This window comes from Camelus bactrianus, chromosome 32, assembly GCF_048773025.1.
Source record: "Camelus bactrianus isolate YW-2024 breed Bactrian camel chromosome 32, ASM4877302v1, whole genome shotgun sequence".
In the NCBI taxonomy this organism is placed as follows: Eukaryota; Metazoa; Chordata; class Mammalia; order Artiodactyla; family Camelidae; genus Camelus; species Camelus bactrianus.
The window spans coordinates 18,311,237-18,328,641 of record NC_133570.1 but is presented as its reverse complement, the minus strand read 5'-3'; the positions used below and the strand labels follow the sequence as shown (position 1 = coordinate 18,328,641).

The 17,405-nt window shown below is 41.4% G+C and overlaps 1 protein-coding gene across 2 annotated transcripts in view; it reads left to right on the top strand.

Moving 5' to 3' along the window:
* The window catches only part of PITPNB (phosphatidylinositol transfer protein beta), a 56,770-nt gene extending 39,642 nt beyond the window's left edge, over nucleotides 1-17,128 (top strand). The window contains exons 9-12 of one of the 2 annotated variants that reach the window (XM_074356736.1): nucleotides 8,585-8,695; nucleotides 10,382-10,504; nucleotides 13,846-13,931; nucleotides 15,143-17,128. In XM_074356736.1, the coding sequence (XP_074212837.1) occupies nucleotides 8,585-8,695; nucleotides 10,382-10,504; nucleotides 13,846-13,893 (282 nt within the window). In that variant the 3' untranslated portion in view covers nucleotides 13,894-13,931; nucleotides 15,143-17,128. The remainder of the gene's footprint in view (nucleotides 1-8,584; nucleotides 8,696-10,381; nucleotides 10,505-13,845; nucleotides 13,932-15,142) is intronic. The other variant, XM_074356735.1, reaches the window with a different exon arrangement.
* Nucleotides 17,129-17,405: the final 277 nt, after the last annotated feature.

Here is a 17,405-nt window from a genome sequence, read left to right as displayed (position 1 = left end):
CAGACTCTTTTTAGTTATGATATGATAATGTACCTTTTATTTCTTAAAACTACAAACCCAGAGATGCAGGCCTTAGTTGTATATGTATTTATTTTCCCTCTAAAAAAAGGATTTTAAAAACCTGAGATCATGAAACATATATGTATTTTTATGAATTATATTTTTAAATGTAGGGTTCAGCATGTGATTAAGTGACTGTGCATAGTAATAGGAGAGTGAGTTATGTGATAAAGATTTTTGCTTCAAGGCAAAATTGTGCCTTTCTCGTGGGTGTAAATGTCTTGCTTCTATGTATCACCACACGTGCATGTATGTGTGTCCATGTGTCCATGTTTTGGTTGGTTTTGTGTTCTGGGGGTTGTGATGTTGGCATGACTACCAGTACTGGTGGTTTATCAGTATACATGTGGATTCCTGTGGCTTTTCCAGTTTGCCTCCTCTGATGGTGTGAGTTGTCATTTCAACCAGTTGAAACGCCACCTTTGAAAATTCTGGTGTCATTTTTATCCTATGGCAGGGTCTCATTTTTTTCTTTATTTGATCCGGACACCTCATGAAGACTTAAGTTTCTGTGTCTACATATATGTGATAGTTAATAATTAGGCCCGTAAAGATCTTTGCAAGAGGCTTTGCCAAAACATCCGGCCCTTACAGTGCTTGGCGTGTCCTGGAAGATAAGATTCCGTAGAGTCTGAACGTTGGGGTGTTAGGGAATCAGGTCAGATAAAGAAGTTGACCCCGAAATTGTGGTGGCTTTCATGTTACCTTTTTGTACATCTTCATATAAATACACTCTTTCTAATCAGCTTGTGCTGTTTGTCTTCAGTGTCAGTTAACTCCAGTCTAAGCGGAAGCTCCAGCAGTTGGAGTTTGGCCTCTCAGAAGAGTTTGTCAAATCAGTTACCTCCTTGGCCGTGCTTAGACTCACTTCAGACTCAGCGGAGAGGCCATTCTGGGTCCTCCAGGCCGGTGAGCAGCAGTCGTGTCGGGATCACAGGGAGGCCAGTGTCTTCCACCATGCTGTCACCATGCTTCTTTCTCTTTTCCCGTCACACCTGTGAAGAGGTGGCAGCTTTGGTTGTTGGTAGCCTAAAGTGAAGATATCACAAGGTTCTTCTCACCGGGGATGGGAAGCATGGAAGTAGGAGATGAGGGAGAATTTGAAACCCCACTGTGGAAATCTCTGTGAGGCAGAGACTGGCAGGAGAGCAGCCCGGAGAGTCCTCAGGAGGCTAACGAGCACTGCCGTTTACTGAGAGCCGCCCCGGAGGAAGGCCGAGGACGCGCCCGTGTGTCTTCATCTGGACCTGGCTCCGAGTCCTGGGAAGGATGTGAAGGCATTTTTAAATAGGCTCCCTCCCTGTAATCTCACATTTGAAGCCCCATAGTGAGTGGCATAAAGAGGCTTGATAATTAGTTTCTGGTTAGACCACACTGTGGATTGTGTATACTAAAGCAGACCTTAAAACAGGGCTCTTTTTTTTTTTTTAGTAAGTACTTGGTTTAGCAACTAGATCTTTAATTCAGTGTTAAAAATAGGGATTTTACACTTAGTATATATTAATTAGGCAAGTCCTAAGAGGATACCAGAAAGGCTGTTCTGTGTCTTCAGGAAACTAAGTGCCCCAAGAGTGGTGCATGGTTAGTCCTAGCCTCGTCTTGGGCACCGAATGCCTCTGTTCCGAGGCAGAGCCGAAGGGCTCAGACACAGATGGATGGAGTGTCTTTACTCAGGTTCAAGAAGTGACTTGACAGGATGGGCCTCTTGCAGAGTGTCTTACTGTGACACTGTCACGGACAAAGCTTTTCTCATGAATTTCACTTGAAGGGTGAGCTTGTGATTTCACTTGTGCTTGGTGTCACTCCTGGAGTAATTGGACATGAGCATGAAGCTCATGTCAAAGTTGAGATTAGTAAAATGGGTGTGAGCTACAAAAAAAAAGTTCGGAGACATGGAAAATGTGGCTGATCATCCCCTCACAGGCAGCAAGCTGCCCCATCTATTTCTGTGAAATTAGTTTAACCTACGATTAATCTTTTGAACCTTATCCCACATTTGCTTCTTCCATTTAACAGTTAGCATTTGCCCAGCCAGATTGGAGTCTCCCCCCTCTGAATGCTGCTCAGGTCCTTTGTTGATGACCTGCTTGTGGCACTGGGCATGTCTTGTGTCAGGTGGCGGTTCCCATGTTCACACTCGTTTCCTTCCGCTGCCTCCTTCGTCCCCTGTTACTCACTGAACTGTCAGCCATAGGCTCTGTGTCCGGCTCCCGTTGGTGTGCAGTGCATATAGTAGGTACTTAGTAAGCATTCCCTGAATTCAAGTTAACTGTCTTAAACCAAATAAAAATCAGTCAGTGTTGGACTAGGCATGTACTTTCAGGGAATCTAATGTCCAAAATAGGTCTGTCCAAATGGTTACCAAAATCTGAACCAAACCGAGGGAATGGCTGTGAATTGTGGAATCAGCTTTTGCCTGAAATTTCAGTGCACATACTTCACATGCATTCTGTAATCTTGTGTTGATGTTTACTGATGGAGGCACTGGCAGCAGCCCCAGCAGTGCATTTATTTTTAACTTTCTTAGTGAACTCTGGATTGGAAACTTACATTATGAAATCAGTAGCTGAAATTGAGCATTCAGATTGCCTAAAACTGAAACATTTAAATGTAAAGAGAGCATGAGCCTTACAGAAACTGCTGTGTCCTCGCAGACTATTCAGTCTAGTTAAATGTAGCTTACACCCATTCCATCTTTATCCCAACACGTTTTAAGTAGGAAAAAGTGTATGTGGACTTGACATGTAGCATGAGACTGTGAGAGGACTACATTTTTAGAAAATGAGTTTCCAGAGTGCCTTTGGGTTGTTGTTTTTGTTTTTTTTTTTCCTCTGTTACATTTGTATCTATTTGTTTGTCACAGCTACAAGAAACTAGTTCTGGTGGAAAGCACGGGCTGATTGCTTGCCGTTCCGGTTAAACACGCCGTATTTTGTTTAGTTACGTTGTGTGGCTTCAGTGTACATTACTCTCCCTTAGGCTTTGTCCGCATACCTCAGAGTAACCTAATATGTGTCTTTAAATTAAAAACATGATTTGAGTTTAAGGGTTTCATTTTTAGTTAGAAATGTGAAATGTAAGGAATTCAGTGAATACACAAACTATTTAAATACAGCTTTGGAAACATTTCACAACTAGCTAGAGTTACAGATAAAATTTAAATCATGTGGAGATGAGTGATAATTTGGGGTTCTGTTAGCCCATGACTTTATTTTTTTTTATAGAACTTCTGATTGTTACTCTCTTTTGATAACCAACCATTTTTACCGCTTTTAAATTTTCATGCTATAATCTGCATAAAACTTGTGTTTTCATTAGCAAAATAATTTTATTTACTCCTAGATTAGGAAGGAGTTAATCCTCACCTGCTTTAGGTCAGGAAATGTTAGGTTTGGGCTGGATTGGAATTATGTGTGAATGATCTGAATTCAGATTTTGGCTTTATTTACTTTGGATTTATTTTTCCAACTGATGAAAGAATCAGAAAACATTTGTATTCTTTAAGGCGAAAGAGGAAACTTTGCTCTGTGCGAGCAGTGAGCCTCCTGAGGGCTGGGCAGACATGCTGAAACTCCTTCCGGGTTCTTTGGATTCTAGAACATTGCTCTGAATGTGGGTTCGCAAAGATTTGTTCCCATTGAGATTTTTCACATTTTTTAATGGTTATACATTTTTTCACAAGAATATTTCTGATAACTCTGAAGAGTTGATCGTGTTTTGCTCCACATATATACTTCATTTTTGCTTTAGAAGTTTAAGATTAGGAAAAATTAAATATGGACTGGACTAAAGTTACAAATTAAAGATCTTAATTGAGCTTTTAGCTTGATTTTGTTTAGCTTTGATTTACGAAACATCACAAAGAAAAGAGGCAGGAAAACGTTTAGATTGTTTATAGTCAAAGATGAATGACGATTTAAAATAGTACCCAGATAATTCAGGGCAAAGTAAATCTTTATCCTGAAATACTAAGCTGAGGGCAAAACCATTTTTAGAGTCTCTGTTTTAAGCATATTAGTTTTTTTCTAATTTATAAAGTGATTCGTATTTATTAAGTTTTGAAAATAAAGAATCGTACACAGAATAAAAAACAAGTCAGTTGCAGTTTCACCGTTTAATTACTACCATTTGTTATATTTCCTGATTCATGTAGTTAATTTTGTTACAAATGTTTATATCATACATAGATACCTATTTATATTCATATTATGCTTTTTTTCCCACATTCTTTGAAAAGATGGTTTTTGATGGCTTATATGCATAGTAGCCCATTGCTTTGGAAGGCCTGTGAGGTCTATCTCAGTGAGTGTTGAGTGTAGTTAAGTCCCAAGTTTTTGCTGTTATAAATAAATCTACAGTGTTGTTACTGTCTCTCCTGATGAACTGAGATGCATTTCTGAAGGTGGTACTGTCAGGTTACAGGGTATATGGTATATATAGAGTATGAACAGCTTTAAGCCTTTTGAATTATATAGTGTCATTTTCCACCCTAGAAAGATTATGCCAAAGGGATTCTTTTAGCTTTTACTTAACGCATGTAGGCAAGTTCACTATTTTGTTTCATCTTTAAGTATGGAGATTCTTTAAGCCGTTTTCTTAATTTAGTCACTAGTTTAAAGACTATAGCTCAGGTTAAGAAGTGAATGGCATAAGTCATTTTTAGAATTGGGTAAGACCTTACGTATCACATACATGTTAGTAAACGCAGCAGGCTGTTTGTTCACTTGTTTGTTTTTTAATCAGTTTACATATTCTTCCCTGAACTTTTTTTTTTAAATAATTGTATTGTGTAGAAAACAAGAAGCAGATTAAGACTGAATATACTTTTTAGATCCGGGGAAGATAGAGAACTATTTTTTGTCCCAACACTTACAGTTTTTAAAACTGAATTCTATAGACCAGTGTTACTTTATAAATTTGCAGTAGTACTTTAATTGGTTTGAGCAGCCTGCCAGAGTCACTAGAAAGAATGAGAAACAAACCCGGGTAATTGTTGAAGTATGTGTGCTCTGTTCCTGGAGCCCCACTTTGGTGTAAGCATGTGTGTATTAAATTTAGTTTACTCTTTAATTAGAACCATGCTTCTTCTGCTGTTTTTAAAAAAATGATGGGAGAATTCTGAAGAGTCGGTGTTCTAGACACACCCAGGTTTTTATTTAGTTTGAGCACAAGGTGCTCGATGATTTGGAGTTTCAGAATGAAGCTCTCAGTAGCCCATAACTAACAGGACCTTGGAATGTTCCATCTGGAAGGTATCTTAGGGGTAATCAGTGGTGCATTAGAGGTTCGCAGCCAGAGGAAATTTTAGCCCAAGTGGGTGGGCAGGGGAGAGATTGTTTGTTAAGCCCAGGTGTATTATAGAATAAAATGCAAAATTATAGGAAGTTTTAAGACAAGCCATTGGATGTCAGGGACAAGTGCTTACCACCTGTAGCCCTGGGCCAGCCCTTAAGTTCACTCACCCCTGCTTTTAGTAGCACATCTGTGGAGTAGGAAAAGCTCTGATAGAGCCCATCCTTTTCTTTTGCTGACAGAGAAGTAAGGCCCAGGGAGGTAAACGATCCTGCCCACCTTGCATAGGAAGCTACTTTGCATAATGGGAACTGTGACCAAGTCCCCTTACTCCTGGTTGAGCGCTGCCACTTGGCAGATGTATCTCATTTTGAGAGCCATATTCTGTGTTTCATATGAGAGTTTTCAGTGACACTCACTGGGTTAGAGCACACCTCAGCACTGGCTCACTGCTATTGAAAAAGTGGTATGTGAAAGACCAGCCTTGTCATCGTTTCAAAAGGCGGGGCACTCAGAAGCTCACTGGGTCCTGTGGAAGGCTGTTGACCACTCTCACACACCAGAGCCCAGCTTAAGTGCTGGGTCTGCAGGTCAGGAACGGGAGAGAGAGTTGCAGATATGTGATTATAGCCCAGGCTGCACGTCGGTAACAGAAGTGGTGTCTCTTCTGGTAGGGACTGTTGGCACCAAGGGGTAGTGTTTTTATCATTATTTATATACTTAATTACTCCCCTCTACCAGCCACGTGTGTCCTCTGACAACACCTAGCACAGACAGGGATGTAAATGGCGCCCACTCAGTACTTGCTGAATTAAACTTGTTCATAAAGTATGGGGGCGCGTGTGCGCACACACACACATCCATGCTGAACTGTCACATTGATACTCTGTGATGGGAGGGAAGTCGTGGAAAAACAGAGCTAAGCTAGCCAAGTTCTTCTGTTGACATAGAACTCACCTACTAAAGGACAGTTTGCTGTACGTAATGTTTTATTTAAATGCTTCTGGTGTTGCTTCATTGATTTAACCCATGTACCAGGTCATTATTCAGAAGATGAAATGTTATTACAGAAGAGATTTTCTGAGAAAAGCTGATCAATCATGCAGTACTCTACAGAACTTAGAGTCCTATTAATAATAAGAAAATAGAATTTTTTCTTACTTGGTATCATAGAATTCACTTGAAACTGGGACATTATGGAGAGTTTGGGGAAGGAATGTGGTCTGGTTGCTACAGTTGCATAACAAGAATAATCTTGAGGTTTTACAATAAGGCCTAGAAACTCATCATTTTTTATATTTACGTGTGATACTTGCTCACACACGACGAACTTACTGAAAGTGGGGTGTGTGCATGAGTTGAAGCTGACGAGAAGTGACGGTGGTACACAGTGTGACTGACGCCCGCATTGTAATGTCTTGAGCGCTGTGTGACGCTGACAACAATGGTGAAGAAGGGAAGAGCCCTTGTAAAAGGCTGCTTTATCTTTTCACTCATCATTTAGTTTTTACAAAAAGGGGTCCACATAACTTTCTACTCTTTTGAGAAATGTTATTTAAAAATTGTTTTGCAAATTTAAGGTGATAGGTACAACTCTATGAAAGAAGAGGGGAGGAAGAGGGAATTAATGTATATTAAGCTCTGAGCCCCACCAGCTAAGCATGGAGCATTCTCTGCCTTATTTAGTCCTTACAGCAGTCCTGAGGCATAGCTTTCATCTTGGAAATACACCAGAACTGGGGCTGAGAGTTTACAGAATGGCCCTTGCTCTCGACCACACCTGCAGTCCGCCTCTGCCGCCTGTGATTCTTTGAGACGTACCTGCCTTCCATGCTAGACTGGGGGCTCTGGAGGCTGGTCCACGTTGGCCTCTGCTCACTGCTAGGGGCCCCTCCCAGGCTGTCTCCTCCTCCGCCAGCTCAGGAGTGCGTTGGTCTCCTGCACACACCACCTTGGAAGAACCATAATGCCAGTGGGTCCATAGTGAAGACGCTGACGTAGGCCGTGAGCTCCTGATTTGACCCTGCCCCCTCACCCCCTCCCCAGATAAACATACTGGTATACTGTGCTTGCTCGGACGGAAGCCTGCACTGCCTCACAGAAATCATGAGTACTATAGGTTGCAACCTCACCCCCTGCCCCACCCAGTTTTCATTATGAAAAATTTCAGAAGCAGCCAGAAAACCTGAAAGAGTAGAGCAGTGAACACGTCCACCTAGATTCGACAGTTGTCAGCACTTTGCTGTATTTGCTTTTTTCCTTCCTCTTTTCCCTTATCTGCCTCCCCTCCTTCTCCACCCATATACTTATTTTACATATATATATATATATTTTATATATATATATATTTTATATATATTTATATATATATATTATATATATATGTATATAGTTTTGGCTGAAACTAAAAATTCGGGGTGAATTTTTATACGTGGGACTTAGGGTGACATAATCTGAGGACCCAAATTCTAATTGCTTTTTTATGCTTCCTTATGAAAGTAAATTGCAAACATTATATTTTGTCTTTTCAGTCCAGATAGTCCCCTACCCATCTCCCTTGCTCTTTTTTTTTTCTTTTTTTTTTTTCTTTTTTAATATTTCCCCTCTTGTACCATAACTCTTCATTTGATTCCCTGGCTACATTTAAACTATGAGGAGTAATCATTTGTGGAAATTGAAGTCTGGATGTGTGGGGTTTACCCTCGAATACTTGATAATTTTAGATTATCTTGCTGCTGCCTCCCTTTCACATCCCCCCTCAGTTGAGAACACCTCCGTTAATAACCAGGGCCACTCCGCTTGCCAGTCCTGGAACATGCAGAAGACGACTAAGCCTCCTCATGGTTTCTTAATTGGGCCCCACCACGTCCACAGTGGGAATGCGGTAATGGCATTAGGAGAACCCTCACATATTAAAGGCTCACTATTGATATGATGTGAATAGAATTTGGTATTTAATGTGAAATCTGAATAGTGTAATTTGAGGCAGAGCACTGCGCCTATTAAACTGTGGAGCCAGGAAGTAACTCGGTCTGTGGAAGGAGGGTTTGCAGCAGGGGAATACGGCTGCTTTTGCTAAAATGATTTCGATGTTCCAAATACCTGAATTAAACACATATGAGATTGTAATTTTTCTTCATGTATGTCTGTGATGTCGTTACACAACAGTCAGTTTTAATCAAAACATAAATATTTAAGTCACGATTTCTCATTTTCAATTTTCCCCATCTAGAAGGAGCTGGCAAACAACCCTGACTGTCCTCAGATGTGTGCCTATAAGCTGGTGACCATCAAATTCAAGTGGTGGGGATTGCAAAGCAAAGTAGAAAACTTCATTCAGAAGGTAAAATCTGTTCAAAATGCAGGGCCTTAAATTTAGGTTAAGATTTGAGGTAGCTATTAATGGAATATTTTTTCCTGTCACTTTTTTCTTCTCATTTTAGAAGGTGAAATTACCGTCCCAGTATAATTCCTCTCTGCCCTTTTTTTTCCTCCAACAAACAGCAAAGACAGATGCCAGCAGAGGTTTTAAGGGGTTTTCTTTGGGGAAGAGCATAGCAGTTTTTTGTACACAGTGCTTTCCTGGTGGTTTGCTCAGCTCTTCTGTAGAGAGCCCTTTTCAGATGCAGCGTGTCCCCAAGGGGACCTGAGGTCCCAGCTTTGGCTGGAAGGAGAGGCCGGGCCTTGACTGTTGAGGGCTCCTCTGTCCCAGCTCGGCTGGAGACCCCCTCACCCCCTCCACTCTGGTCTCTCCTGGCACACACATTGTGTATTTTGTACTTTCTGGTGGGATGTCTTCTTTAGAGGTCCTCACTGAGAACAGTTTCCTAGGGTGACATAATCTGAGGATCCAGATTCTAATTACCTTTTTATGTCTTTATTCAAGTGAGAGTAACACGAGCATTTTGATTTAGAAAGAAGGAGAGAATTGTGGTCTCACAGATACACATCCGTGGTTGTAAACAAGTGGGGAGTGTGGAAAGTGTCCTGGTTATTTAACTTTCCTCTAGGGCGAATATTCACTCCATTATCCTTATAAAGGACCCCCTGTTGATATATCTCTGAACCTCCCACAACTAGTTGTATCTGAGTTTCACTTTAACTTTTCTACTTTTAAACTGTAACTGCTCTTTTTTTTTTAAAGGATCTTAAAGTGCTGGAAACGTTCATTACTCTTGGGCCTGCTTGCAGTTGGCCACAGTAGGCACTCTGTAAATATTGGCTTCCTTTCTTCCTCTTGGATCACAATAATAGATTAACAATCCAGTTCTGATAAATAGAAGTCATACATGTAATTGATGAAGTCCCTTATGTTCGTGGAAAAAAATTTTTAAGTTGAAGACTGTCCAAAAAGTAAAGTACTCACTGTCCGTTGGACTTCTCTGTCTTCTTGGGAAAGTGCCGTAAAACTTAAATAACCCAGCAGCTAAAGCCACTAATTAAATACATGGCTGTGTGTTTGTGTGTGTGTGTGTGTGTGATGTATACACACACACACATAAATACGCGCCTAGTAAACATTAGAGCATAAAAATGAATGGAGAGTATGTAATAATCCTTAATTTAGTAAAACATCTTATTCCAAAGAACCCAGGACTCTTCTTTCAGTACATGTTGTATTCTACCTCACGATATTTCTTTGACTGGCAGAGAAGTTAAGGGTGGCAGTGTGTGGTTTTATAGCAGAAGAAATCGGGGTGACCTTTGGTCACTGACACTTAGAGAAAGGTGAAAGTCTGTCAGGTCCAGCAGCAGCTCATGCTGGATCAGAACATGGCCATCATGGTGTTTTCAGTTTCTGATAAATCATGCTGCCTTTGTGAGGAAGGAGGATTGTTTCACATTTCACAGGGAGATTTTTCTTTTATTTTAGAAAACGTTAATAGGATGGAATTAAGATTTTCACTAATTGTAATAGTGGTGTTTTCAAAACAAGTCTATGTAGATTTCATGGGTGAATATAAGGTTAATATGCCATTAATGTTAGAGTTTTGCCATCTTATACTACTTTTCTTCTTTGTTTTAAAAGCAAGAAAAAAGGATATTTACAAACTTTCATCGCCAACTTTTTTGTTGGATTGACAAGTGGATTGATCTGACGATGGAAGACATTAGGAGAATGGAAGATGAAACTCAGAAAGAACTAGAAACAGTAAGACTTCCCGTTCTGTGGAAATTCTCTAATTTCCCCCTTTCTAAAACTGAATATGTGCTTAATAAGTATAGACTTACGATGGGGAGGAGTGTTACTGAAAGCCTTTTCTTCATCTCTGTATCCTCCTCAAAACCCAGTTTCTTAGGCACTAACATCCTTTTATTCCGACTTCTCTTCTGTTGAGCATCTTTCCTGAAAGTAGACTAGAGCTTTCTTCATCTTGAATTTGTCACCTGTAAAATGTCCAGTGGTTTTGTATTCTTTTCCATGCGTTAGTTCTCTGTGGTGGTACCTGGTTCACGGTCATTTTGGGCATTGACTTCATCAGGCCAAGTTGCCTTTCTCATTCTGTTACATTAATGTTAGTGCAGTAAGTCCTAGTTGCCTCTCCTGTAGACAAGATGAAGCTAGTGATATTGTCACTGATTCCAGAAATTCCTCCTCCCCTCCAATAGCTAGCAGTGACTCCGTATTTCTTCACAAGCTTTAGGCAGAAATTCAAGTGATCCCTGGATTGGAGGCCTGCATGCCGTTTCTCAGTTAAGCCCACCCCCCTCCACTGGTGAGCTAGCCCTGCCACTTGCAAGCGCCCCCTTTCTCCCAGGGTGGGTTCTTCCCCAACCTCCTCTTGCATGTGTCTGGTTTTGCTTTTGCTCTGGGCTCCACTTCTTTTCAATTGAAAGTAAGGCCCCACGGGGGAAATGAACCCATGGAATGTCCAGGACAGGCTCGTGGTTTCCATGCAGTCATCCAGAGTCCTGCCAGCAGTCCCAGTTCGGGAAGCCCCACAGGTGGGTGTGTTTGACGAACGCCTGTGCATGAGGCGGGAGCTCCATTTAATCACAGGAGAATGGCAGCAAATCAGGTTCTTTGGCACAGAAGGAAATCTATTTGTCTGGCAGATGGCATTGTAAAGAATCTGCGTTTAAAATTGCTTACTTTTGGTGATTACAACAGATCTGTTTCTAATTAGCTTTATACAAACCTTCTGAGAAGACCAGGACATATTTTCTTTATAAGGCAATAAAATGTTTTAACTTTATCTTATACATAAAGTAAACTTTAGGCATCCTCCAACTTACGAATGGATTTTGTTCCAAGAGTTTTTAAGTTCATTTTTTGAAATTTGGAACATCTTTTCCCATAGTGACAACATTATAAATTGGAGTTTGGTTTGCAGGCCAGCCAGTGGAAGCCTCTCTGACCTCAATTGCTCATCCTAGTAGCACGGCTCTGATTTCTGCATCTTGGGAGTGGGTGATAGAATGGCAAGCACGGGAGACCCTCCTTTACACCCTCACTTTCAGGCTGGCCCCAGGCAAAATACTTAAGCAGGCAAGAGTAAGACATGGGCACTTCTTCCCCGTGCCTCTTTCCCACTTCTGTCTTCCCTTTCTCAAGAGTCCGATGCCCTTCTCCAGGAAGCACCCTCACCACCGCCCGATTTAGCTCCTTTCCTGCGTGGCCTCGTTCTGCTCTGTCCAGATGCTCCAGGCTGCAGAGACAGCTGCCAGCTCTGCCTCCAGCCCCTCCTAGCAGCCAGTGTCAGCTGAACATTAAAAAGGAAGCAGCAGATCACACACTCACGCTAAGTTTATGGTATGGCCTTGGCATCTCCTAAAAGGATTTGCCAACACCAGGATAAAACAGAGAATGCGCTTACCTTGTATTGGTTTGAACTCTCAGGAGGGAGGCTTTCTCTTTGTTTTGATTTCTACGCTGAAGGACCATCCATAGCATGAGGGAGAGTGGTCACAGTTGACAGATGATGAGTGCAGCCCTCCCTGGTTTGGGCTCTAACCCTACCTGTCTCTGGACCCTTGGACAGAACATGTCTGAGGCCTCCTCTTCCCCCAGGGGAGTGCTTGCTTCCCTCACAAGTTCTCAGTCTCAAAGCACCTGAACACTGTGTCAGCAGGAGAGCCTTGATGAGGAGATGGTGACTCTGGCTCCCACCTAGGGTAGTGGGCCTGCAGGCTTAGCTGCTTCTCCCTGCAAGTCTGTTACTTGTGAGTTGGGAACTGCACTTGAAAAGAAGGTGTAAGATAGACAAGTAATTGCACAGAAGCCCAGCTTATTAGAAAGCGTAACTATTGTACCCTCATGGTTTAAACTGATGAATTCCCTCATGAAGTTAGCAGAAATCTGTCATGGTTCAGGGTTGGGAGCACATGGCGTTTCTTTGTTAAATATTTCAAAAATACTTTGGGACAAATTTTAGGGCTAAGTTACTTTGCTCTAGGTCATTGGGGAATACTTTGTTCCACATCACGTTGCTGCTGCTCTGAGTCCAAACAGTCGGTTTGTGAGCATCTTCAGAATCCGGGCAGCATGGTGCCTGCAGGCCAGAATGCCTCCCCAGAAAGCACCTGCCTCCTGAAGAGGCTTAACATTCCGAAGTCCTCTTCACCACGGAGAGATTTCCCTTTTTTTCTGGAGGTCCTGTTTTCCTGACACCTGATGATAGAATTTGATGCACTGTAATTCTCTTTTTAATTTGCACATATTTTAAGAATTGAATCTCTTTCAAATGGGTTTTGGCCCTGGAGAGGACAGCATCTCATCTCAAGGGGTTAGGCACGAGAGGAATGCCTGTAATCCTGCAGAGAAGTACTGGGGTTAGGCCCCGCCACTGAAGGGATACTCAGGGCAAACACTATGCCTCTTTTCTCAACTGGCACTCCTGTGGGGGGTAGGGAAGAAGGGTTGAGCTTCAGAAACGTGTTTACCGCATTTGTTCCTTTTCTGTCCATTCTTTTCTTGGTTTTCTCATGGAGTTTTCTTAGTTATCTATAGGCTGTTATGAGTGCCTGTCCTGGTGCATCCTGTGTCCACGCACTGCCCCTGCGCTCGCTTGTTCTTCCTTTTGTCCTCCCCCTTTTTAACAAACTTCCCATAAAGAAGTCCTCTGAGGGGCGCTGGTCTCTGAAACCACCGGGGTGGCCACACCTTAAGGCTTCCTGTCTGGTTCAGGGACTACGAAAAGAGAACCGGACCCCTGGGGCATTTCGCACATCGTGGTGAGCAGTTCACTTTCCCTTGGCTGTCCTCGATAATTTCACTCACCAGTCTGCAGGCTTTTGTTTCCTAGATTCAAGAATAGATACACTTTTGTGTGTGTGTGTGTGTATGTGTACTGTGTAAGAAAAGCCTTTCGCAAGATTTTCTTGAGATCAGGATAACCAGAAAGGCCTCAGACCTTCATTTCTGATGTGGATATGGTTGTAAACAGGCAGCGGTCACTTCACAATCTCTTCTGGATCTTTTTTCTCCCCTTGCTTACTAACCCAATTTAGAGTCTGTGATTTCAGCAGCTCATGATTTTATTTTACGTTTAGATGCGTAAGAAGGGTTCCGTCCGAGGCACGTCGGCTGCTGATGTCTAGATGAGTCCCCTGTAGGGTCAGAGACAATATCAAACTGTGTAAGTGAAGACCTGGGTAAAAAGAATGTTTAAAAACCAATACCTTTTTGGTAATGGGTAGTTAACTTGCTGAGTGGAGGCTAAGTGTTAAATGTGGCTTAATTTTTAGAATTTAAGAGATGTATGTTTCAGACGTTGACTGTGAGCAAACACTTGAGTTATTATTCTGTAAGAATTTTATCCATGGAACAGGTTGAATTTAGGAATCCCAAGTTAGTTCTTAGTGTTATGGGTTGGGAGCCAGCTGCCAAGTGTACTTAACTCATCAGGCAGCTCTGTCCTGGAAACCAGCTGATTTTTCATCAATAGCCAGTTAATTGACCTATTATCTCAGTGGCCCATTTGTGGTTAGTAAGGAAATATGTAAAAGCATTTTAAATCAAAGATCCATCATTCCATGCCGTAAGGGCCAATCTCAGTTCATTTTAGTTTAATTTTTTCCCTGAACACCAGAAAGTCTTCCTTCACGTTGACTCTTCAGTTATCTTTACAGTTGGCTTTAATATGTGTGAATACACTTTGGTTTTCATTTACAATGTAAAACATTTCTATGGTCTGTTACCTTCACACAAATTTTTATGCCCAAATAAAAGGTTTTCCTAGAGGGGGAAAAAGAAGGCTCAGAATCTACCCCACATTTTGAAACCAGGATGAGTAAACAGAAATCCGCAGTACGCTGTCATCATTTGTTAATACTGAACTACGATACTTACTGAGGAAAATGACAAGACAGAGCACGCTTCTCACCCCACTCTGGTTCTTTGCTGCCCCCTTACATGTGCTACTTGCTCTTTAATTATGGAACAAGGGAGGAAAGAAATTTCAGAGTTGGAGAGAAGTAGTACCAAGTAAGAATGAATGAACTCTGCCAGGACTCCTCCAAAGCCCCCTTTTTAAAATTCAGTGTTCATTTAAAAATTTTTAAAAAATTTGTAACTACTTTTGTTAAGTTCTTATAAGTTTCTGGGATCTTTTTCCACTTCTAAGTTATTTTCCCTCTGACAGAATAAAGTATTATGCCCTAAGTAAGACCAAAATCTTCAAGAGATAAAATGTTAAAAATGCAGTAGTTGGGGTGCATTGTCTGCCAGAAGTTTTGCTGCATTGAGGATTTTTTTTTTCTGGAGAATGTTTGCGACAAGCTGCGATCTCACACTTTCTGTGTCTCTCTGTGTTTTAACATATTGCCCTGTCTCTCACTTTTCTTACAGTTACGTAATCAAGGTCAAGTGAGGGGAACAAGTGCAGCCAGTGATGAGTGAAGAAGAATCTGACCATGTCTCGCAGTGTGGACATTTCCCACACGTGTGCCTGTGGTTATGTGCTCACAGGCACGGGTCCCCACGTGTGTATATATGTCTGTGTGTGTGTGTCTGTGGCTGTATATAAAATGCATGTAGAGCTGCAGATCGCAGGACACACACTTGTGTATATATGTACATACAGACATACTGAAGGGATTAGTACAATTTCTCCAAAGTACTGTACCTATCTTCAGCAAGAATGCAAAAGAAAATATTTTCAATATATATACCTGGAACAGATTTTAATAATTATCAGAGTAATACCATTAATGGATGAATTGACTGCAATGTAATACTAGCTGGTATGTTTCATCAATGGCAAGTTGTGGACCAAGATATATATAGCCTTTTATTACTTTTTTGTTCTTTTAAATTAGTCTCTTAAAAATTTTAATTTTAGTCTCATAATCCACCAAACTCCCACAGAAAAATTTATTAAAAATCTTTTGGTATTCCAAGAAATCTGGATTGTAACTCTGAATGTATTTATAATCATTTATTTCTGGATTTTCATTATCATATAGCCAAATTGGACAATGTCTATTAGTAAGGAGAAGAGTTACAGGCCAGTTTTTACTTGTTTGCCCCGAGGAAAAAATGCTTTTAAAAAAAAATTCCGTTTTTTATTGGATTTTTGTATTTTAAATTTCAAGTATTTTTCTACATCAAACCTGGCAAAAAATGGAAATGATGGTCTGTGATTTATAACAAACACTGTACAATTTTCAGGCTTCTGTTAGGCAAACAAAGAAATTGATGAAGAAATTAATAGCATGGTAGGCTGTTTAGAAAAATTGAAAGTACAGCATTCCCATGGAGTCTTGTTTCTGAAATGACTGTTTTCTGAAACTACAGCTTGGAAACTATGCAAATGATCTCTATTCCTCTACAGCTAACACAGCAGAATATAGACAGTGATGACGTTTTGTTCTTTTCATGTTGAAATGTACTTTAAGGGGGAGACGCTGCCTTTGAGATAGAAGCCTTTCAGAGGCTGCACAGGGCTCGTCTGCACACGGTTAGGAGGCCCTGCCAGGGGCCAGCACACCTCCACCCGGAGGAGTGTGCTTTCAAGTGGGACGTCATTGGAACACATCTTGAATAAGCGTCGTGAAAATGCTGGTTAGATGCCGCTGCCTCATTTCTTTCTTTAACTTTTTTTTTTTTTTAAAGAAAGGAACAATAGCTAGGTAAGATTTTTATCAGCTTTCTCTGTCCAAATCCAGTTTTTCTCCTGTCAGTCCTGGAAGCTTGAATAGAATGACATTGTTGAAGCCTTCAGGTCACAAACTGTCTCCTTTCACCTCCCGCCCCTCCTACAGCACGCCAGCCCCTGTGGTCACATCACATTAGTAATCTGATTTGCTGACAGTCCTGCCCTCCCTGCCCCTTGTTTGCCCACGTGTCCTGTGTCCCCCTGAAGCGATGGCGGTGACTTACACAAAGCTGTTGAGGATCACCGCCGCACTGCCATCCCGTTTCTTCCGCTGCAGACCCCGCATTGCTCACGTACGTCCTCCAGTTGCTCAGGATCAAGGCTGATGTTTACTCTCGGGACACTGTTGTAAGATAGGTGTGGTGAAAGCACGGTCACTGTCTGCAAAGTAGTCGACGTGAGGAAGATTATTGCTAATTTTGTGACATAAAGAGTCTGGCCCTCTCCGCTTAATGGACCTAACTCGCTGGCGTCTGTAGCATCGTTGGGAGCCTGTGCACACATGGAATTGAGAGCCTGGCGCATGCGTTTTAATGTTTTTCTAACAACTGTGGAGATTTGAGGGAATGTGTGGTGAATGTAAAATATCTAGTTTACTTGGCAGTCTCTTGTGTAAATTACAGTAAAACAAAGTAAATGAAATTTAAACAAAAAATAAATTTGATCACAAAATGCCACTTGTGTGCTTAAGTGGTTGTTTCCCTGATGCCACGTCTGGTTCAGAACAGCGGCCCACTTCTCTGCTGTTTTTTCGGGAATTCTCTAATTTGCAGCACTACCACTTTGGGGAAAATTTTTTTAATGTTTTTTTATTTGTGATTGCAGGCTCCTGTGCTTGAGGTGTTCCTGTGCCACATTAAGTCGTTACATTTGATTTCTTAAGTAATTTTGTCTTTAAAATAAGCTGAGCAGTAAAGAAGGATTGTATATTCGTCCCAGAGGATTTTTAAAAAT